Source organism: Tachypleus tridentatus, chromosome 9, assembly GCF_004210375.1.
Source record: "Tachypleus tridentatus isolate NWPU-2018 chromosome 9, ASM421037v1, whole genome shotgun sequence".
Taxonomy (NCBI): Eukaryota; Metazoa; Arthropoda; class Merostomata; order Xiphosura; family Limulidae; genus Tachypleus; species Tachypleus tridentatus.
This window is the reverse complement of record NC_134833.1, coordinates 124,995,931-125,011,742: the sequence shown is the minus strand read 5'-3', so window position 1 is coordinate 125,011,742 and position 15,812 is coordinate 124,995,931. Positions and strand designations below refer to the sequence as shown.

Sequence of the window (15,812 nt, the reverse complement as noted above, 5' to 3'; positions counted from 1 at the left end):
TAATATTTGGATAAGTTAGATGTTGTTATAAGTTTAATATATGAATAATTTAAATCTTATAATATTACAAATAAACTGTAGTGAATATTTTTAAATGTGAAATGATGAAATCCTTATAACGTTATTATAATAGGCGAGAGAGTCACTTGTCACGCACCTGTTCGATTCATTTGCTGTTATAAACACGATGTCATAGTTAAGATTTAATGTTCTAATGACATTAAATATCTGAACATTTCACTTTCTCATCAGGCTGCTCCAAACACCCGGACCTATACAGGTATCCTTGAGGTTTGGACCGAAACCTGGATCACTAGTCACTGAGGGTGACTATTTTATGAACCTTCAAATTAAGAAATCTGGCGCTACGATACGAACGTGTCAGTTCTGGTTAAAAGTAAAAGGTAAGTAGATCGAATTACCCAAATATCCCGATGTTTTTGAGTAATTAATTATTGAGGAAAGTAAAGGGAATGCTGGTTTGAATAACTGAAAGGCGGCTATCTTGCTAAAAATTTATCTGGTTTGAAGTGGGGGAAAAGCTGGTCTGATTGATTGTGGTATTCCCATTTATTTAACAATTAGTTCTGGGTGAAAGTAAAAACTAAACTGGAGTGGGAAAGAGAAAGACTTGAATTTAATGAATTATTTTTTTTTGGAAAGCGAAATATATCATGATATAGATAAATGAAGGATTTCCACCTAGTCAGACAACTAGTTCTAGATGAAGTAAAAGCTAAGATGATGTGAATGATTGAAGCTTTCCTATTTTATTAATCACATAGATTTAAGAGAAACAGAAAATTGTGGTGATTTAAATGGTTTAAGTCATTCTTATTTAACCAAAATATTCATTCTAAATGAAAGTAAAAGATAGCTTGATATGAATGACTGAATATTCCTTTCTAATTAAACGATTAGATCAGGACAAAATTGGAAATTAAGATAGAATAAATATATGAAAGATTCCTGCCTTTACAAAAAATCTGATTCTACGTGAAAATAAGTTAGTGTGAAGGTTTAAATGATTATTTGAACTGATTGAATTGTTTTACTAAACAATAAGTATTTGGTGAAAGTAAAAAATAAACTCCTATCACGTTTTCAGATACAGACTTGAAAGTGTGACCAAACACTATAACATCGGTTGAATAGATTAAACAGCTAACTTATTACAGTGTAAATTTTAATAACAACTCAGAAGTAAAGGTCACACTACACAGACCGAATGGTATATCCAGGAACTCATACAAGTCATCTCTTAAGTTAAGAACATTTTTAGTTTTGTTCTGGTCATTCAACTCAACTTGACAATTATGCCACATCTAAAGAGTTGAACTAACGTGAACCTAACAAACATCCAAACATTTATTTATCAATGGTAAGGGAAGGGTATCAATGTAATTTATTGTGTTTACCCATTTACAATCAATGTATAATTTCAATGTACTTTTCCTTTTTGTTGCAATCACTAATGGAGATGACTAAACACTCTCGAAAAGTTACATCTGTAGGGCCCCAGAAAAACTGCCAAGTTGTCTGATTTATTTGGCATCTCTCTCTAAATATATATATTGCGGTGATTCACTGTTATTTTGCACAACTGGCCATCTGGTTTTACAAATATATCAGCATAATGAATGAAAATATTATTGATTTTATTTTGTTATATTGGATCTAGAATGTTTGGTCAATCCTCAGCCAACAGTTTCAGATATGTTGGCATCCATATGTTTGCTTTTGGCTGTGATGGAATAAACGCAACTTGAGCATTACCATTTACTTACATTTTGCTTAACATGCCTGTAATCATTTCAGTGAAAAGTAAAAAGCCAATTGCCCACAACTGAAAAGAAAAGAGAGAGACCAGGATTTTACCCCTTTTTGATCAGATAACAATCTGAGCCAAATATTAACTGGAAACAGGAACCACTTCGTTTCACGTGTGGCTTCCACAACTGTTACACAGTACTGATGTACTAATTTTTCCAAGTTGCCGAAGCCAGATCCAAGGTCAGATATGACTACCTTTGTTCTGTGAGAAAAATTTCCTTGATACAGTCACAGATCTACCTCTTTAGCCTACAGTCAGTATCTAGTGGCTGAAGTGAAGGTCTTACTTGGAGATCTTAATATATTACAAAATTTTAAGTTCGTAGCTGACACAGGAACAGTCAGAACAACCATTTTTTCATAGATTAGTTGCCAGACCTGATTTAGGCTTTATTGTTTCTCTGGTGTTATAGATGCTGCTTTTATTTCTCATTTTTGGTTATCCTGGACCTTTTGAGGCATGAGTTGAAACAAATAGTCATTTTTACTTTCAGCAAAGTACGAGCAGTTTACTTATAAGTTTCTCAACATGTCACAAGCAAAGCAGTTGCTTTGTTCCACCAATCCTAGACAAAATCCAAATAGAGGCATCAATGGCTTGGGCTGTGACATGCAAACCATAAGAAGATCAAGGGAGTTGTGTCCATTCACTTGAAAGTAATGAGGTTGCATTACAGCACTGCGGTTTGTTGGTGGTTGGTCAACTCTTGGCGTAGCTTGAGCTTGTGCAGCAGAGGTATTTGAATAGAATGGTCTACTCAAGATGTAGCCACAGCAGTTATAACTGCAGGTTTTTTCCTCTATAGTGACAATCTCAAAATTACTACTTTGTACCTAGTTGCATCAGAAATTGCCTCACTTTGGGTGACGATGTCTTTCACCTCAATGTGGTGCCTCTTCATCTCACTTGACCATTTCTGGACGAATGTATTTATCAGTATGATTTTACAAACGTCCAAAGCCATTACATGGTAAACTCTACCATACAGATGGTATAAATCATTGTATAAGTGTGGTTCCTCTTTCGAGCTTTAAACTCACTCTTATCAATTCTCCACTGGATCATATCGTCGATAAACTCATCTGAGATTACTATCAAGTCTTGTGTCATATACAAACATTAGATATTGTTTAGGTCTGAAAAATCTAAGCTCAGCATCAGGCATTCTAGTAACTACAAGCAGTTATCTGCCTGAAACGCTAAATTATCCAAATTACCCTTCACTACACTTTTGCTGGGCTTATCTAAAGTAACACATGATGTTAGCTAAAGCCTCCTCTTGTAGGATCTCGGGTAATTCTTGGCTGAGATGCTGCTAAATAATGAGAACGGGTTTGTAAGCATACTCATACACTATGACACTCCAAAATTAGTTGATACCTGGACCATAGTGACATAGTGATGATATGTTTTCGGGTCTCGGCAATTAATGCAGAAGTAACTCTGGGTTTCCTTGTAATTTCCAGAATCATACCTCGTGGTTTAGAGGAGCTCACAACTGCCTCATGGTCCATAGCTTTTATCTGTTAGTGTCTACTCTCTCACCTGCTAGAAAAAAGCTCTGACTGGCTTCTCTTGCACTAAAATTAGTCTACCAAAGCCAATACCTATACCAGACATTGACTAATCTTTCTGATTCTGTAGTTGCAATGAGGTCAGCATGTAAAACTTATGTATTAATGGTAAAAGTCCTATAACCAGGAGTGGATTTCTCTTAGAGACAACACATCTCTCATACAGTCATCTTGCTTTAGCAACAAACTTTTCGTCTCTCTGTAGTGAGTGTTTCTGCATTAAGACATGCAATTCTTTCAGTGATAAGTGTTCCTTTCAAACCTTAGAACTTAAAGAGTTTAAGTAAGAGCAATACATCCACTAGCACAGTGGTTCCCAACCTTTTTATGCCCCGCACCCCTAAACAATTTTAATATGTTCTCGCATCCCTCACAGTAATTATTTATTTAAGAATAAAGGTGAAGGTGGCCAAAACAAATTATTATAAACTAGTTTTTATGATATGTAAACAAAAACGAAACATTTGGAAAAGAAAAAAAGATTATAACAAACTAAAAGTTGCATAAACCCTACATGGCCTACAAAAAAATAAAGTTTCAATTTGAAATGTTCAATTGTTTATAAGCCAATTTAAATTTAATGACTCTTTTGTTTCTGTCTATTTCTTACGCATTTTTCAAAGCGTGGCGCTTTGTTGCTGATACCAATCCACAAGTCTGCCTGCGCACCCAAGCGATTTCTAGATTTTGTCTTGATTGACAAAAGGGCACTAAATCCAAACTCACATAAGTATGTCGTCACGAATGGGATGAGTACATTTAGTGCTTTTTCACAAAGTCTTGGAAACATGTCCATTGCCGAACACCAATATTGTTCCAAAGTTTTGCTTTCAAACTGCATTTCAAGAACTCGATTTGTGCGAAGTTCAATGAGATCTTCCTTCAGTTCTCCATCATCCGACATATTATCCAAATTGAAAGAGTATGGATTCATAATCCATTCTTCAGAAGTTTCCAGTTCTCCTCCAAAATATCCATCAAATGACTTTGATAGTATTTCCAAATGATTCACAATTTCTTCACACACACATGGAATCAAGGACTCATCTTCATCTACCATTTCTTCAAGTGATGGAAAATTTGAAAGATTCCCTTTTAACTCGTCGACACCAAAGATGTAACTTTTCTTTGAAAGCATTTAACTTTTCGCAGCATTTCAATATGTTTATGTTTTCCTTTGAAGATATACACTCAGGTCATTCATACGAGTGAAAATATCACTTAAATAGACTAGCATTTGGTTGAATTCTTGCGATTCTATTTCAACGGGCAGATCATAGTCACGTTCCTTCAGAAATGTTTTGACTTCTTCTCGCAGTTCAAATGAACGTGTTTAAGCTCTCCCACGTGACAGCCAGCGGACTTCTGTGTGGAAAAGCAAAACTGAATGCTCACTTCCGAAATTTTCACAAAGCGACTTGAAGAGGCGGTGGTTCAGAGCGCGACCCCTAATCCAGTTGATGGTCTTCACAGAAGTCAAGGACCGTTTTCAACTTTGGAGACAATGTTTTTGATGCCAAAGCATGTCAATGAAGAAAACAGTAAGTACCTTGCAAGTGCGAAATCTCTTGTTTCATCAGTGCAAAAAATCTTGATTTATTTCCTATCATAGCAGGGGCGCCGTCGGTACACAAAGAACCAATAATTTGGATATCTAAATCATATTTCGCAAAGACGTCCTTCACACACTGGAAGATGTCTTTCCCTTTTGTGGTTGTTTTCAGATATTCACAGAATAGGAAATCTTCCATTATGACACCACCATGGACATACCTCACTAGTGCGATGAGTTGACTGCAATTTGCAACATCATTTGTTTCGTCCAATTGGAGAGAGATTTTCAAGGGACTAGCTCTGATATCTGCGATAACTTGGTCCAAAATGTCCGAACTCAAATCACCAATTCGGTTTTGAATAACATTATTTGTTAACGGCACTAATTTAAGCTTGTTTGAGGCTTCTTTTTCCAGAACAATTGTTGCCATTTCTAATGCACACGGTTTTATCACCTCTTCTACAATTGAATGGGGCTTCTTTGATTTGGCTACTTTATACGCCACGCGATATGAAGCCATCAGCAGTAGTTTGTCAGCAGATATAAAACCTAATTTTGGAAGGATTGCTCGAGAATCAAAGCGGGCTCTTCTACCTTTAAACGATTCAACATCATGGCCTGCAACAGCTGTTCCACCATGCCGGTTATTGAAGTGTTCCTGCAGCTTAGATGGCTTCAAATTTTCGTTTGAAAGGACAGCGTAACAAAGCATCCACTGAGGTTTTTGCAGATCCTCAGTTGTTCCGATGCAAGTGAAACCAAACTTCACATAATCATCACTCTATTTCCTTTTCTTTGACATAATGAAGTTGTTTTGCACAGAATCAACAATGCACTGACTACCATAGCATCACGTATGGGTTTATATACTCTGCGAAACTTTCTAGAACATTCTCGAATATACGTCACATGACGTCATCGATTAATTCTGGATATTTTGGAAGTTTCTCGAATCACAATCACGTGAATTCATAACATAAATAAATAATAGACACTTTAAGATGGCATTCACGAACGTAACCTAATTAGTTGTGCCGAGTATTTAGGTCACGTTTACGTTTCGTACGTTTCATGTACGTTTGTTTATAATTGTACATTAAGATTTCGGTCTGCACTGGTGACGGTAGAAACGATAGTTTATCGTAACAAGGTAAAAAGCTACGTCTGTAACAAGAAAAATAAGAAATAAAAATCGATCGTAATTTTTGAATATATAGGACAGTACCCTTAATATAAACAAAACAAACTGAAATGTTATATCGCACCCCAAGGGGTGCGAGCGCTCCTGGTTGGAAACCACTGCACTAGTAGAACAAACCAACAACTTTGCAATAAAAATCTTTTTGGTACAATATCAAAATTTATTATTCGTACGTAACCATTGTATTATTGTATTGAAATGATTTTCTCAAGGAATATTACGTATTAGCAGGAAGAACCATGAAGAAATATTGTATTCAACTAAAACTGACTGAGTTTATGCTAAGGAATAAAGAGTCTAGGCATAGTATACTACAAAATTAAAACAGTATTTACTTATTGACAAATACAAAAACACAGTGTGTGTCCTTGTACTGGACACTGGATGGTCGGATATCACCAGACTAAATAATTAAATGATATTCTTCCGCCGATTTAGGCTTCTATAAACCAATTCCTTGAAAGCCTGTGTAGACTTTTTAAATCTCGTGTTTCTTATTACACAGAAAACGGATTTACACAGGGGAGGTCGTAACCTCAAAACATTACATATTCTACCACTGAAGAATGTTGCTGTCGACATTCTTATACAACATGAAGTATTACCATCTACGGGTAAGGCAGGTACTATTTATTTACAGCTAGAAAGAAGCCCAGCCAGCAAATTTCATGATCATATATACAAACAGTATCCAGCCTTTAAATAAATGAAAGTGTTTGAAATTTTTTACATTAAAATAAAAAGGTAGAAAACTCATGATATTTGAGCAAGGACCTCAATATCAGAGGAAGTTTTTTTTATACAAATATTCAAGTTATTTGACCACTGCTAATTAAAGTTTATGAGAACATGAAGTTGCCAGTGGTGTAAAAAAACTCGTGTTTATGAAATATTTGGAAGTGGCAACGAAACAATGGCTGTTTTGTATCTTTTGGCTCTAATCATTATCAGGTTGATGTGACGTTTTAATCTTTATTTTACTCCAAATATTTTAAAGCATAAACTTAATACAAGCTTTCTATTTTCTCGATGAAAAACCAAAACATGAAACTGTCTGCTCTTCTTGATAGTTTATTTAGTAGGTTTGATTATCGCTATACAACATTATGGTATTATATTACCAATTAAAAAAAAATTTGTAAGGGTGTACTAATGTAGAATAGCAAAGATTGCTGTTTATATGTTTCGTAAGTAAGATATACTCTAGCATTTATTTAGCGTTATATTTATTATCACTATTAGTTAGAATGCTGAATATAAGTATTTTTATTATTTCAAATACTTTAGTATAATGTTCTCATTACAGAAATTATTTTGAAATATTAGCTTAGTATATGGGTTTATAGCCGAAAATACCATTAGCGGAGAATAGATAACCTTTATAAGTAAAAAACGTAAGAATGGTTATATTTAATCAGCTACACTTATTATCTGACTGATCTTTGGTTTTAATATCAGTTGACAGTTTTTCTTTTGGTCACAAGTAATATATTAAATATTCTATTAAATTATAGAACTATAATAAGATCTACATACATATTAAGGTTTTTACTAGGGAGCTAAAAAGAAATCAACTGTTTCTTTAATAGGATGGCTGTTCTGGTCAGTAAAATTACGTGCGCTTCCAAGTATTTATTTCCTTTTTTGTGCAGATGTTTAAATCTTATGTTTTTTATTAAACGAGAAACGCTGGATTTACACAGGGTAGGTCGTAACTACGAAACTTTACATATTCTACCATTGAAGAATGTTGCTGTCGACATTCTTATACAACATGAAGTACCACCATCCACAGGTAGAGCATGTACTATTTATTTACAGCTAGAAAGAAGCCCATTTCTTGACCATGTATTATATAAACATTGTTTCCACCACCAGTATACGCATCACGTTCTTGTTTGAAAATAAAGTAGCATCTGATTCCAAATTCTTTTTAAAGAGCATATACCTGTTATGCGGCAGCAATATGAGGCATTTATAAATTTTGTTTCTAATAGTTTATACCTTTACATGGCATCAATTTCTTTCTAAGAAGACACGGCATGGCCAAGAGTGTTAAGGCGTGCTACTGGTAATCTGAGGGTCGCGAGTTTGTATCTCTGTCGCGCCAAACATGCTCGCCCTCCCAGCCGTGGGGAGCTATAATGTGACGATCAATCTCACTATTCGTTGGTAAAAGAGTAGCCCAAGAGTTGGCGGTAAGTGGTGATGACTAGCTGCCTTCCCTCTAGTCTTACACTGTTAAATTAGGGACGGCGAGCACAGTTAGCCCTCGAATAGCTTTGTGCGAAATTCAAAAACAAAACAAACTTTCTAAGAACATCTGATTCAGTCTAGCAGCAGGCATCTAACCACTGTAGTGAGCCAAGATTTACAGATAATGGTTATATTTTTGTTGTAGGTAATAATCTCATTTATCCATCTTCTTCTTCTGGGTAATAGTCTGCTTTATACATGTGCCTTGGCAATAATACCAACAGTTTAAAAGTAGTTTATATGTTGCTAATAGTTGTTTTAGACAACTTGCTGTGGCTTGGTTGTTTCTGTTGATCAAATATTCTCTAAATTAGTGAAATGTACTAAGTTTTACACATAAGGTTTAACTACAGCTCATGAAAACTTTGTAGCACCTTAAACTTTATGTTTTACTATATATATATATATATATATATGTATAACACAGTTTCAGTAACCAATCATTTACATTTCAGTTTACGGGATTTATTTGCATAACAATGAACTGAAGATGATGATAACATTATTGTATACAGATGGTTTTGCTGTATAATAATTATGACAATAAATTACGATTATTCTTTAATTATTTTGTGCATTGTACTGAAACCAAGGCTGATTTAATTATTTTGATCTAACAATTCAAGGTTTGAGCTTAGAACCAGCTAACCACAACAAATTTTATTACACTTAATAAGTAATCTGAGCTATGAATTGGTTCTCAGTTTACTTCTAAGTAAGTCTTGTTTCATTTCTATGAATAAGTGATCAAAACTGCTTTAATATCAGAATTATCATAGAATTGCTTATTCTGAATGAGTAAGTCTTATCTTAGCTTGTTTGTTCTGAACAAGTAATCAGAACTATAAAGTATTTGCTAGTTGTGGAAGTAGTGCAAATAATTGAGTACGTTATATTGAAATAATTTTGAATATTGAAATCAGCAATTCACCTGACAACCACAGCCGAGGTAAAGTCACGGTAGAATGGCGTATGTGAGAACAACATCATCACATTTTTTGACGTTTCGTAGAAAATTTAATGCCATCAAAAAGTGACCGATTTTTGGAATGATATGTAACAGCCATTTCTGAAGTAAAATGTTTTTACAGTTAGATTATAACGAGAATCTGAACTTACAAGTATCCATTATTTTTAAAATAACTGAAGAACAAAGGAATATGGATCAACTTGAGTCATCAGAATATCTAGAAAGAGACCTGTAACAAGTCGTACACCAGCAGAGATAAACAAAATACAATGTATTTTAACAGGTGAGAATCAAAAACAATAAATGGTAGAAAAAGCCACATTCAGCATGATCAAGAAAGATATCTGGAAAGGCGATATAAACTACGTGTTCACAGTTTCTTCAGTGATATATTTGCTCAATCGTTACATATCTCAAGCAACTGGAAAATGAAACTCCATAGGAAGACATACTAGTTAAATCGTCAGATGTAGCGCACATGAATTTCTGTGCAAGAGAACTATTGATTCAACCATTGGAAAACCATCGTCCTCAGAACTAGATGGCTTGAAAGAAGTATGCAGGTAAGTGTGGTATGCTTTAGACATGATAGCCTTACAGTGGAACCATTTGCAATAGAAACTGTGCTGCAGTGCTGTTGGTCAAAATGCGTGGTCATCAGAGAGAGCAGTAGTATATAAATGTTGTTTTATGGCGTCCTCCCTTTTTAAAATGGGTCTTGTTATGCCCTCCAGGGTCAATTACTACTGGAAATTATTGTTACTATATTACTTAATTATAGTTATATTTGTACGTTAATATTCAAAACTTCTATATTTTGAAATTTGTACTTTGAGATATGAGTTATATAAGGTAATTATGCAATCCCTACGACTCTCCGCGCTCTCCTTAGTGCCGTAGTTTAGAGTTTGCGCACCACGAGATAAAGCGTGACTAGTTGTCATGGCATAGACTATGACAACGTGGTGAGACTCTAGAATCATTTTAACATAACTGACTCAATCTCTATAAGATGAAAATGTGAAAACAAAACGAATAAATAATAATAGAGCTTGAACAGAGTGAAAAACATTAAAGGAAAGGAACGAGAATGAAATAAGAGACATGAAGACTAATTTAAAGACAGAATTAGAACATTGACAGAAACGTAACAATCGGTCAAAGTCGCATGTTCAGCAATGCCAAGGCAATAGATAAGCATTGTAAAACATTTCAGTGCACTAATGCTAAACACTTGCTCAGTTGCAGTCGGCGATTTTTTTGTAGCAAATTCCAGAATCTAAACTTACGCGCAAGCGCTTGTTACACTGATGGCACAGAAGTAAAGCAAATACGAGAAGTGTCTTCCCTTCTTTAACTGAATGGTTTGAACGGCAACCATATTTAATTTTAAACTGATGGATTAGAGAGAAGGCAGTTACTGAACAACATCACCAACAACGCTGTAATAAAATATTTGGATTTCACCATCACTTTCATAAGGTATTAATGGTTTAAAAATGAGAAAGCGAATATGCAGCAACAGAATCCGAAATCTTGTATGTATAGTACGGCACTTTAATCGTTAAGTTATGCCAAATTAAAATTATACCAGAGATAACTAGTGGCTACTATTTATACTGAAAGGTTCATTACAAGTAAAATATATACAAGTTGTTTGTTTTGTTTATTTGTTGTTATGTCCAATGCTACGAAATAGGCCGTACGTGCCGTGCCCATCGCGAGTATCTTAACCCGATTTTTCAGAGTTATAAGTCCTCAGACTTACTACTGAGTCAGGGGAGGACAGTTGTTGTTGTTTTGAATTAAGCACAAAGCTACTCAATTGGCTATCTGTGCTCTGCCCATCACGGGTATCGAAACCCAGTTTTAGTGTTGTAAGTCCGCAGACATACCGCTGAGCCACTGGGGGGGGCACGAAGGACAGAATTCAAAGTTTTCACATGAAAATTAGTTTGTTACGAACCATTACAACCGTCAATTTTTTAATGGAGAACACTTGCAGAGGAAGTGGAAGCAGCTAGAAGTATGCCTAAGATTTGAAAAACTGTATCCTAGTGGTTAGCGTTTTTGGACTATGAACACTAGGGTCCATGGTTCGTTTCCGATTCCTACAAAGTTGTGATTCATTCTTTGGGACCATGGGTGTGTTTTAAAAGCGACGAACAAATTCCATTATTCGATTAGAGTAGCCAAAGAGCTGGCAGCGAGTGCTGTTGACTAACTAGCTGTCTTTCCTTTCGTATATCAGTTCAATATTACGGACAGCTAGTTCAGATACCCCCTGTGCAGCTTTAGGCGAAAATACATTGTAAACAAACAATTCGAAAGTTGAACAATGGCAAGCTATTAATTAGATTTGTAGATACTAAAAAAAAATACATAGCCAAGCAACGTTTTTCACTTCGAGAAACCTCAACTTTTAACGTATTTTATGTTCTAATAAATATAAAACATTTTAAGAAGGTGAATATGAAGAAAATTAGGAACCTTTATTTTTCAAAAATAACTTAAAATGAACTGATACAACTGCTAGTTGATAGAATCATTCACAACATTGTGAGCTTAATTAAATGCAGAATGCCATTCTATTGTTTTCTTCATTAGATATCAACCACAAAGAAAACAAGACAATGATTGTTCGATTAGTTAAAGTAAATATTGATACAGTAGAAATTACAGATATTCATTAAAATCAATATATTGATATTACAAAGCTACTACAGAAGAAACTTCATGAATTAGAACCGAAAAAACTGGCACGACAAGTCCAAGAAAATAAATATGAAAGTCTAAAATGCATAATTCAGTTCTGGCGTTAGGCTCAAGAACTCTTCGTGCTATTATGTGCTCATTCAGTAATTTTTCTTATTAATGACGCTGAAATATCCTTTTTTAAGCTGAACTTTCTTCATGTTTTTTTTTTTTTAGTGATTCAAAGTAAATTTGTATTTTGTTTTCTTGGTCTACCCACGTATGGATTGCACTACTCTCAAGAAGCTTATAGACACTCTAACTGACAATTTAGTCTCCAATCCAGTACTTGAAGAGAGAGTAGATTAAAAGCTCTAAATTATATTTATACCAAGTTTTACACTTTTGCTATGCTTTATTAGCATTAGCGAAAGATATATTATTCCATGCAGCAAGAGTTGAAGCCAAGAAATTCGTAGCTAATTTATATAATAATAATTCATTAAATTTCAGTCCCTGTGATTATTGTGGACTGTTCATAAACTAGTGACATCAGGTACATTGGCAGCCGTGTAATTCCTCTCAGATCTGGTACTATAGAAGCAACCTTAGGGACATCTTTTCCTTTGGTTACTGTTAAACTAAAATTACATAACCAGTTGAGCCTGTAGTTAATTTTTGTAAAATACGATGAACTTTGTAATATATTCTTTCTTTCTAGTGATGTTTCAGCTATTTTCTGTTTGGAGAAAAATGATAAATTTTCTTCAGTAAGTTCAGCTGACTTTTGCTTGAAACGACACTGTTGTTGGTCTGCATTTAACCTTTTGATTTTTACTTGGGGCAACAGTGGTGTTACTATACATCTAAGTAAAATATTATTCTTAAGAGCTACAATAACAGTTGTCTTCATTTATTTCAACCACATTTAATTAGGAGAGGTAACAGTAGTGCCCTATAACTAAATATTAATAAATAGTAAATACTTAATACTAGTAGCAACAATAATGTTGTTCTATATTTATTTCACCTGCTTTGAATAAGAATGATAACAATGTCGTTCTAATCCTACAGTTCATTGAATGATTTTTAACTAATAGCGACTCCAATATAATTCAAATGCTTTATGTTAAGAGCAACATGTAATATTTTGCCGTCCTAAAAGCAGTATCTTAGTGATGCTAAGTGGTCATCTCTTGAATAACATCAACATTTTGTGAAACGACCACACAATAAATTTTATACTTTTAAAGATGATGAAAATTATCAAAACTTACTAGATAGTTTCATTTTGCTTTAAGACTACGGTCAACCGAAACGGATGGAATAGAAAGATCTTCTGGCGAAAGTTGTGTGTAAATAAAAAATTATAATACTCTCAGTTTATGGTTATTAAGGTTAAAATTACAATACCAATAGTAATCAGTTCGTGGTGTACGAAAAAGGAACAATACAAAAATATCTGAAGACCACTTCTGTTAGCAGATAAATTGCATGTGAAGATCAAAAGACTATTTACAGGAGAATTATTTCATACTTCAATGTGGGGCGGAAACAACTGTTTATGGAAATCAAGGAAAGTTAGTCCCCTCAATGGTCTTGGGGTATTTGAAAGTTAAAATGTAAAATTCAGTCTATTTTGGAAGCATTTGCCCTGACTGTTTCCTATGTTATTTAATAATCATTCAGAAAAGGCAAACTACACATCAGTGCTCCTCCCCTTGTTTTATCTAAATGTATCTTTGTCTAATTGGATGATGGAACAGAAATATTGTTTATTTTGATGTATGGACTCTAAAATTAAGCCTGACTAGCTAATGGAAAAAGTGACCCCAGTAGTACCACAGCGGCATGTCTGCGAACAAATACTGCTAAAAACTGGGTATCAATACAAGAGTAGAGTACAGAGAGTCCTTTGTATGTGCTTAATAACAAAAAATAACGATGTTATTTCTTTTGATTTGGTTAGAAAGAGGTTATGAGTATTGTTTTCAATTCCAGATCTGAGGCACATTCGATCGTAAGCACTAAACTTTACAAATATTCAACTAAAAATGTCATTAAATATGTTGTATAATTTTCAATATGTTATTTTACTAAATTATAAAATATTCAAGTTCTGATCACGTAAAATGTGTGTGTGTCTTCTTTTTTTTTTTCACAAACTTCCACAACTAGATTTTGAATCCTTTTTTTTTTTTTCATTACTTTAGTACAAAAATGTCCAAATATCGATATCCCAGAGAACGGATTAATGAAGTGTACAAATGGCACCGCCTGGGGTAGCGTTTGCAGATTTATATGTGTGCAAGGATACGAACTCATTGGAAAATCATCTATTATTTGCGAAGGTGACCAAAATTATGTCCAGTGGACAAATGGCCCGCCAATATGTTCAGGTATGTCATATAATATATTGAAAGGGCACACAGCTTGGCATCGATATCTGTTATATTTTCATATCATTACAGAACGGGGAAGTTAGATAAGGAAACAACATACAGCTCTCAGTTAGGCTCTGTTGGAAGAATTTCTACTGATTGCAAGTTACTTATTTATAAAAATGTAATCACGTAAAATAATTCCAATAAATACACGAAACAGCATCGTGCTTAAAGGATAGGTGGTTAAAACTTGGGTATGTAGGGCTGAAATGTGGGAAAAGTAAAATGTACACTAGTAAGAAAGCTATCTTTGTGAGAGAGTGAATATCTATATACGACCATAACAATGATGGGATTACACTTTTTGTGGGATTTAAGATCTAATTGCAAGCCTTATATGTTTAATATAAAAGGTATAAAACTACCTTGTAGGAAGATAGTTACTCCTAATGAAACAGAGAAACAAAGAAACAATATTACATATTACGTATTATAATTTATTTCGTACAAGCCTCCAATTTATTATGTTACGTATTACGATTTAAAATAACCTGAAACCGAGTTAAATTGTAATTTGATTCAGAAATTAATTGTTGATATGTATTAAATATATGATATTTGCCAACAAGATTGATACGCACAGTTGTCTTTCTTAACACAAATATATTTTACTATACAAACAATAACACAATATATAACAACGTTTATTAAAAAGAACGATTTATATATAAAAGTTTTACAAACAAAAAATACATCTTCTAGCTCGTCTGGAACTGAATATTTTACCGGCGGTTCACGATGAATGAATTAGTTTGAAGTTAATATCAGTACAGTTCACTTGATGGGAAGCTAGCTAGCTTCTTCACACGCGAGTTTTTGTTGATGTTTTTTTTTTTCGCTGAAATTATACGATGTATTTGTAGAAACCCTAACGTCTGAATTTAATTTATTAAAATTAAACGGTTTGTAATGTTCGAAATATGTAAATATTCCTGATCAAACATCCATAGTTATCCGAGTAATAAGCGTTTATTACAGTTATAGCTTACGAGGTTTGCAGTATACTAGATGTAACAGACCAGCAATATATAACTGTCTCTTGTTGCGTCAGTTTATAAACTTTTAACCTGAAGATGACATAGAAAGGTCGCAACGTTGTTCTCTGCTTTATTAGTAAAAGTGTTAATACCCATACCAGCCATTCTGAGATACATTAAATGACACTATATTGTGATAACTTATTCTCACTATGGTTTCTGTGGCTGCTCATCGACAGCGTATGTAAAACTGGCAACAGTTGAAGTGTATAATTGTTTATAACACTTGGAATCTCTGAAAGCTAAC

At 34.1% G+C, this 15,812-nt stretch overlaps 1 protein-coding gene across 2 annotated transcripts in view; it reads left to right on the top strand.

Annotated features, from left to right (window-relative positions):
• LOC143226281 (uncharacterized) overlaps positions 1-15,812 on the top strand; it is an 86,536-nt gene that overhangs the window by 21,450 nt on the left and 49,274 nt on the right. For both annotated transcript variants that reach the window (XM_076457038.1, XM_076457039.1), the window contains exons 7-8: positions 253-404; positions 14,298-14,483. In XM_076457038.1, the coding sequence (XP_076313153.1) occupies positions 253-404; positions 14,298-14,483 (338 nt within the window). The remainder of the gene's footprint in view (positions 1-252; positions 405-14,297; positions 14,484-15,812) is intronic.